We start from the raw sequence: 8,921 nt of genomic DNA on the forward strand, positions 1-8,921 counted from the left end.
AAGTAGTGTATAGTAAGCAGAAAATATTTTGAATATTTGTCTCTTTAAAATAAAAATTTGAAATGGATTGTCATTGTGCTACTTATAGCTAAGGTTAACATTGATCATGTGCTGTATGCCAGGAGTTGTTATGTGAGTCAACTCACATTTTTCACAATAACTGTGAAATAATCAGATTTTCTGTTTTGTTTTTTGCCATCTCTACCAGTGTGGCCTTAGACTAGTTGATGAACCTTTCTGAGCCTTGGTAAAATGAGTAACAAAGCACCTGCTTCATGGGTTTGTTTATTTGAGCACTTTGCATGTGCAGGTTCTGTTCTGAGCACTTTGCTATGTATTAATTCATTTAATTTTATTTTAGGATCTTTGAGGTAGGTAATATTATTGGTCTCATTTTGCTTAAGAGGTAATTGAGGCATAGAGAAGGTAAATAACTTGCCAAGGGTCATATGGTAGGAACCCAATTATTTTCTTAATAGCTTTATTGAAATACAATTCACATATATATACTTTATTTAAAGTGTACAATTTAGTACTTTAGAACATTTTTATAATCCCCCCCAAAAACTGCACCCCTTAATCATCACTCCCCAATTCTCTGATTCTTCCCTCACCCCCCAGCGTAGGCAATCTCTAATCTACTTTCTGTCTCTACATAGATTTGCGTATTCTGGACATTTCCTGTGTATGCTGTGTATAGAATCATACAATATGTGGTCCTTTGACTTTTTTTTTTCACTTAGCATAATGTTTTCAAGGTTCATCCATGTTGTAGCCTGTACCAGTACTTCATTTTCTTTTATGGCCAAATAATGTTCCATTATATGGATAACATCACATTTTATTCTTTCATTCATTCGTTGAACTTTGGGTTGTTTCCACATTTTGGCTATGAATAATGCTGCCATGAACATTTATGTGTAAGTTATTGTGTGAACATATGTTTTCATTTCTCTTGTGTAGATACATAGAAGTAGAATTGCTAGATCATATGACAACTGTATGTTTCACTGTTTAAGGAACTGCTAGATTATTTTCTAAAGCTACATTTTCACCAGCAGTGTACAAGAGTTTCAGTTTCTCCCCATCCTTGCCAACTATTGTCATTGTCTGTCTTTTTGACTTCAGCTATCGTATTGGGTGTGAAATGGTATTTTATTGTGCTTTTGATTTGCATTTCCCTGATAGTATTCTTATTTAATAAAATATTCATTTTCGATCTAGGAAACTGAGATTAGAGAGGCTAACTAACTTGTCCAATTTACACAAGTAGTGAAAGATAGAGTTGGAATTCAGATTTTAGCTGTTTGATTCTAAAACCTACATCCTGTTACCCCCACTTTCATTTTCATTTCTTTCCCCTTTTTTTTGGCACAGTAATTTATCATCTTTGTATTGATCTTGGGAGTAAATAAAAGTAGCATTTCAGATTTATAGGGAAACAAACAGTAAATTAATAGTAAATTGAGGCACAGTGGTTTCTTAAGAGTTTTGGGGTTGAAAGTTAAAGAATTAGGAAGCCTGAGATCCTGGCTCTGTCATCATCTTCTGAAAGACACGGGACTGAGGATGATGTGGGTTCTCTTTTGGTTATAACCAACCACTTTCAAGTCTCTCGATGCTTATCTAGATTCCTCACAGAGATGTAGAGCTAGAAAGGGTCTCTGGAGGCTTTGTCTAGTCCAGTCTTACGCTTATTGCCTGGTGAGTGATTAATATCCTTTCTAGGCCGGGCATGGTGGCTCACGCCTGTAATCCTAGCTCTCTGGGAGGCCGAGGCGGGCGGATTGTTTGAGCTCAGGAGTTCGAAACCAGCCTGAGCAAGAGTGAGACCCCCGTCTCTACTAAAAATAGAAAGAAATTAATCGGACAACTAAAAATATATAGAAAAAATTAGCCAGGCATGGTGGTGCATGCCTGTAGTCCCAGCTACTCGGGAGGCTGAGGCAGGAGGATCGCTTGAGCCCAGGAGTTTGAGGTTGCTGTGAGCTGGGATGACGCCACGGCACTCTAGCCAGGGCAACACAGTGAGACTCTGTCTCAAAAAAAAAAAAAAAAAATCCTTTCTAGCAAAAATCTGTCCTATTTTCAAGGATCGCAAAGTTTGAGTTTCCATATGCTCTTCCCACTTTTGTTTTAGTTACTATTACAGATGAATGTCATTCTTTACAGTTAACGACAATCTATATTGTTCACCTATATTCACAATTTCTTTTTCAGACCTCTCTAGACAAAGAAGTAGTACCAGATGTCTGTCTTATTGTTACTACTTAATGTACCTGAACATTTTTGTTAAATGATTCTTAGATTCTCAACTCTTTTACATCTGTAAAAGATGCTTTATAACCATCTTTATTAACTATAAAGCAAAGATGCTTTATAATTTAAATGTGTTTTTCTGTGGTTTCTCTTCTTTTATTTTTTTATTGAGATATAATTCACATACATGAACCTGTCTTTTATTTTTAAACACCTACTTTCTCCTCTAAAAGAACCTACTAGCACTTTCACAGGTTCTCCCTGAGGCTTTGGGGCCAGGCTTTGGTAGTTGGTGCTGAGAGAAAACCTTGATTATATCCTTGCCCTGGTACTGTGCCAGGGGCAGCTGTCACTCAATGGATAATTTTTCCTGCTGCTCTAACCTTAGGCAAGCAAACAAACAAACAAAAAACAGAACCTGAACCTGGATTTAACACTTCAAGCAATGTAGGATTGCTTTTCTGTTTCATTGTTTATTCTTACATGTCTCTGTAATATTGTTGCTTTTGACTTAATTTATAGTTTATGGTGATTTCCAAATTATTTTCTTTTATACTTCTATCCACCAGTTTTATTTTTCTTTTCAGAAAATGACAGCAGTAATATTTCCCTGAATTTTGTGACTTCAGGCACTGGGCTAGGTGCTTGGTAGATACTATCTCATTCTCTATCTCAATGACACAGGCAGGAAAGTAGTCATTACTTAAATTTTACAAACGAGGAAACTAATTCACGTACATAAACCTGTCTTTTATTTTGAAACATCTACTTTCCCCTCTAAAAGAGGACATGCTTAGAAAGTATATATGGTATATGCTTAGAAAGATTTCATAATGGCTAATAGCTGGCATAGCTGTGCTAAAGTCCTGGTCCTTTAAATCTTAAGTCCAATGCTGTTTGTGATTAGTCTAAAAAGCTTGGCTGTAGTCACCAATGAATTTTATTTTTGGGGGAAGAAAAATATTTTTAGAGAGAGGCATCTGTATAAACTTAGATATTATTTAATTTTTTAAATTTTTCAATTTTTTGAAATAGTAATACACTTAAATAGTTCAGAAAGTGTTAATATAAAGTTGCATACAATGAAAGCCTCCTTCTTGCCTTTGATTCCAGTTGTCCAGTTCTCACTCTGCCAAATAGATCATGATGATTCATAGTTACTAATTTCTTTTGTATTTGTCCAAATACTTTTCTTTGCATATAAAAGCAAATATAGATATATAGTCTTTTTTTCATCACCCTGTTTTTTTTTTTTTTTTTTTTAGAGACAGGATCTCTGTCACCCTAGGCTGGAGTGTAGTGGCATGATCATAGCTCACTTCAACCTCTAAATCCTGGCCTCAAGCGATCCTCCTGCTTCAGCCTCATGAACAGTTAGGATGACAGGTGTGCCACCATACCTGGCTAATTAAAATATTTTTTTTTGTGGAGACAAGGGTCTCACTGTGTTGCCCAGGCTGGTCTCAAGCTCCTCGCTTCAAGCGCTCCTCCTGCCTTGGCCTCCCAAAGTGCTAGGTTTACAGGTGTGCACTACCATGCCCAGCTTCTCCTCACTCTCTTAATAAAAATTAGTAATGTTCCAGGCGCACTATCTGTATCTTAATATTTTCATGTGAGGTATCTTTTCACATCAATACAGATGGAGGTTTCTCATTTGTTTTTACGTGGCATTTATAAAATAAATTTCATATCCACTTTTAAATATACTCAAGAGAATTGAACACTTACATGTTTACAAAACTTTTACAGGAATGTTTATAGCAGCATTATTCATGATAGCCAAAAAGTGGAAACAGCCCCAATGTCCATCAATTGACAGTAGATAAACAAAATGCGGTATATGCACACAATGGAATATTATTTGGCAATAAAAAGTAATGAAGTATTGATATAAACTGCAACATGGAAGAGCCTTGAAAACATGCTAAGTGAAAGAAGCCATTCACCAAGTTCCACATATTGTATGTTTCGTATTATATAAAATGACCAAAATAGAAACAGAGTAGATTGATGGTTACCAGGGCTGGAGGTATGGGTAGGGAAATGAGGGTCAATGCATATGGGGTTTCTGTTTGGGGTGATGAGACTGTCCTAAAATTAGATAGTGATGATGGTTACATAACTTTATGAATTGCTAAAATTTCCTGAGTTGTAAACTTTAAAAGGGTATATTTTATAGTATATGATTTATATTTTAATAAAGCTATTATTAAAAAATCTTATAAAGCTTAACTTTTACTTCCTATCCTTTTAGTTGTTATTCTTATCCATATAAGTCATCCTCTAATAACCAGTTATAACCTAGAGGTTTCTAATTTTGTTACATCATACTCTCAATGATCTGAATTACTTTATTAGCAGGCAATGTCCAATGATTCTTTAATGTCTGTGGCTTCTTCTCCTGAGCCATTTGTGAGAACAGCTCACCTTGGCAGGTTCTATTCACTCTCTGGCCCTGCCTGTGCTACTTTAATTCTTTGAGGAGCCATTTTTCAGATTGACCTAAGTACAATATCATTTCTGGGTATTGTTTCAGTTTAGAGCTGTCAGGCTATTTCTTGTTGCAGAAGTTAGTCACAATTATTAATGAATTCCCAGGCTGCAGCTGAACCAACTTTGTTCCTATCAACATACTGTCTGTTATAAAAATGAATTGTCCTCAGTCCAAGTCTGCCATCTGCCCCGGGCTGCCACTTACGAGGGCCTGGAGCTGGGCAAATACGGTATTTTTTTCCTGTCTTCCTTCTCATTGCTGAATGCTTTTTTTTTTTTTTTTTTTTGAGACAGAGTGTCACTCTGTTGCCCGGGCTGGAGTGCCGTGGCATGAGCCTAGCTCACAGCAACCTCAAACTGGGGGATTTTTTTTTTTTTTTTTTTTTAGCAATAATGGCTTTTTCCAAACTCTGTTACCTCTGGATCTTTTTATATCGATCCTTTTTTTTCTGCCTTAACTGGGAATGAATGGTAAACGTGAGGAAAAGTCGTGATAAACTGTCCTAGAATTCTACCTAACAACTATTTTCTCTCTGTGTGTAATCCTATTACCTCAAATGTGTGCTGAGAGGATTTTGGCAGGAATTCTAACTCTGTATTTATTTTGTTGGAAGGAATGATTTCTTTCCATGAAATATAAAAAAATAAGTGAATGTCAGAAATATATTTCTGATAAATACATCATTTATTCATGCCTTTTTTGTCTTTATTTTTCAGCTCTCCTACAGGCTTGAATTCCCTATAACCAGCATGTATGGTTCAATATTTGCAGCCTGGAGGATTCTTGAAGTTATGAGAGAAGAGTCTGCAGCGAGTGACTGGTTGACTTCCGTAGAGTCATTGCTCCCTATTACGACAACGATCCCTGTGCATGTGTTTCTTCTGCTGGCTCAGCTCCTTGTTGAAGATACAGGACGAAATCTTCACCAAATACTGAAGGTCACTACGGAATTAGCCCAAGCAGATTCTTCTCAGGTATAGAAAGAGAATAATGGAACAGCAATGGGGAAAGCTTAGTTTTTGGAATTATAGATTATTCTTACTTCATAGATTATTTATCTCAATGTCTTAAATTATTGTTTTTTTTTTTTAATGCTACCTTTATTCTCCCAATTTATTCTTCTTTTTCCTTACTCTGAGTTGATGTGTATACTTAATGACGCAAACATTTCTTTAGTGAAAGCACACTTCGCAAGGAAATCTGCATATGGTGCTATTCTGGTTCTTCCATTTTTTGGTGGATTTGCTAATTCATAATGCTTTTGTTAATTCTTGGAACCTATTCCAAGATACATATTCATTAGTTCTAATAGTGATCATTTAATGTGGACACAGATTAATCAATTCGGGATAAAGCTGCCTATACAACATATATTAATATGTTTTTAACTTTTTGTGATTTGATTGTATCTTCATTTAGTCATTTAATAAACTAGAAAGTATTGGATCCTTGCTATGTATGGTGCTGATCTACATGCTGGGTTGTGATGGTGAATAATCTTTCTTCCTATTTGCCCAGAACTTAGAGTGTAATGAGAAAGCATTCCAGCATTAATAAGACTTTTTCCCTGCCTTTTAAACTGACCACATATTTAGCATAGTAATCTGTGATTTTTTTCCATTGGATAGAATCTTTAGATTTCATTTCCTATGAAGGGAAGGGTTTTCTAACCAAGTAAATATGGCATTTTTATTATCCTCTGTTTATCGGTATCTGCGCTTGTGGTTTTTTTTTTTTCCCCTAAGCATGGTGAACAAAATGTTCATCTCTTAATGGAAAAATTATGTGTTCTTAGAGGAGGAAACTTGGTAGCAGAGGTGGGGTAAATGTGTTTATTTAAGATAGGAAGTTAATGTATTTGGAATTACTTTTTAGCCCCAAATTGTCATGCTCATTCCTTTTTGTCAAGTAAACAACTGATGATATCTCACAAAAAATTTTCACTCTGATCAGGCCTCTTGTGATTCTGCAAGTGGATCTATAATGTACTCAAAGTACCTGTGTTTCATGGTGTCTATATAATGTGAATCATTTCAACTTGCTTTCTTCTGTATTTTTCCTTTCATTTTCTGTAATGATTCTACTTCTAAGCAATGTTTTCTTTCAATGTTGACACCTTGTAGGATAATCTCTTTAGACGAGTTAAGGCACAGATAATGCCTGGAGATTATCTAAAGAAGAATCCCTTGAAGTCATACAGTGGATTATGTTGATCTATGTACATCACTGATGTAAAACATATATTACCACTGTTTTTACACACACACACACACACACACACACACACACTCTCAGGAGATGAATTTGGTCTTGAAATTCTAGGGTGATACCTTGGTTACAAGTAACAGAAACCCATCTTAAGCTACCATAAATAGTTTTTCTCTTTTTTTATTTGTAGTTGACACATAATAATTGTACATATTTATGGGATACAAAGTGAGATTTTGATACATGCATAGTCTGTAATGATCAAGTGAGGATAATTAGTGTATCCATTACCTCAAACATTTATCATTTTTTTGTGTTGAGAACATTCAAAATCCTCTCTTCTGGTTTTTATTATTAATAGCTCTAGTATTAAGGTTAATCATGGCCTAGATAGCTTTTTCAAGGCACTTTCTTTTCTAGGTTCTTTTTTTCCTCTTGGGCTAGAAGCCCAAAACCTTATAACCTTATTTTCAAGATCCAAAAGGAAGAGAGAAGTGGAGAATGGTTGGTTGGCCTTGCTTGGGTCATGGGTCCACATTGGACTAGCTAGCCATCACGATAGGATAATGGAGCAGTTTAGTTGGCCATACTGGGTGGAATAGAAGTGAAGTGTCAGGGCTCTAAAATTGTGCCACCAGGTTCACGTGGAATGAGGGTGGGTTGGTTCCGTAGAGGAAAGATAGTTTCCTGGTAATAGGAGTGGGAGTGTGTTAAATAGGCCAAATGTGTTGAGCAGAGCTTCTCAATTTGTGTTCCAGTGGACACTGAAATACTGTGAATGTGGTAGGTATGCTGAGACACTGTCACCTCTTGGCACTCTGGCAGTTGTCTCAGCTCGGGCTGCCCAAAATCTATGGCTGTCAGCTTCTCACTGTATTTATTTGTTTATTTACCCTATATCCTTATAAACATTTTTCATGTGCACCATGAAATGGAACAGGTTGAGAAGCACTAGGGTGACCATTCAGGCTCATGCATTTATTCAATAAATATTTATTAAGAAGCAATACTGTAAATTGAAGTCAGTATGTCACACTTCTGTTGATTATTTTTTGGATAGTTTTGAAAGAAATGAGAAAAATTCCCAGTGTAATTGTGCTGTTAAAATGAATGTCAGAGTGAAACGTTTAAATACAGTTATCCAGATTTATGTATAAGCAAAGGTGATATCATTAATAAGAACTTAGTGAAGTTGTTTAAGTCTTTAGAGAAAAGGAGAAGTTTCCTAGAAATAGGAGGTAATGATTTTCTTTTTTCCCCTTACTTTTCTTTATGAAGTGACCATTTCCTATTATTTTACTGACCTTTTGCTATAATGTGAAACAGTCCAAAAGAAAGGACTGAATATTTTGAAAAAGCAAGTTTTCTAATTGTGAACAGTTGCTTCAGTAGACTGAACGTGAATAAAATTAGAGTTGTACTCTGTTATTGGTGGAGTGATTTCTGTTTCATTTAGTTGACAAGACTACATGAAATGTGTTCATGTTTCATGTGTGTTTGTCCTTTGTTCCATTATGGAAAGAAGGGCAATAATCATTGGCTCAAATTCAGGCTAATCTTACCTATTTACTTAGCCTCATTTATTAGTAGTCTAAAAGAAAAGAATTTCAGGGCTGTCTTCCACCTCTGTTTTGGTGGTCACCTAACCTCTGTGGTAGGATTCTGTGACCTACAGTGTGGTTATGTAAAGATTGTGTTTGAATGACACCTTGATTTATTCTAAGAATCCTACTGTAAGACCTTGTGAGAGAAAATATTTGACAGATTTGGAAGAGATAAGCCGTATATGAAGTATGCGTTGGGTACTATTGTTACTTTTATTAATTCTAAGTGGTATTAATGTAACTTATTTTTAGTAGTGCTAATTAATAGTAATACAAATGAATATCAACTAGTAACACTATGTTAGTGTTAATAATAGTAAAAAAAAATGATTTAAAAAAATGAGATTATGTTACTT

At 35.4% G+C, this 8,921-nt stretch overlaps 1 protein-coding gene across 1 annotated transcript in view; it reads left to right on the forward strand.

Moving 5' to 3' along the window:
• FOCAD (focadhesin) overlaps positions 1-8,921 on the forward strand; it is a 255,124-nt gene that overhangs the window by 65,343 nt on the left and 180,860 nt on the right. Inside the window, exon 10 of the mRNA XM_012665049.1 lies at positions 5,470-5,727. Within this exon, the coding sequence (XP_012520503.1) occupies positions 5,470-5,727 (258 nt within the window). The remainder of the gene's footprint in view (positions 1-5,469; positions 5,728-8,921) is intronic.

The sequence above is a fragment of the Propithecus coquereli genome, unplaced genomic scaffold, assembly GCF_000956105.1.
Source record: "Propithecus coquereli isolate 6110/MARCELLA unplaced genomic scaffold, Pcoq_1.0 Scaffold95, whole genome shotgun sequence".
Lineage (NCBI taxonomy): Eukaryota > Metazoa > Chordata > Mammalia > Primates > Indriidae > Propithecus > Propithecus coquereli.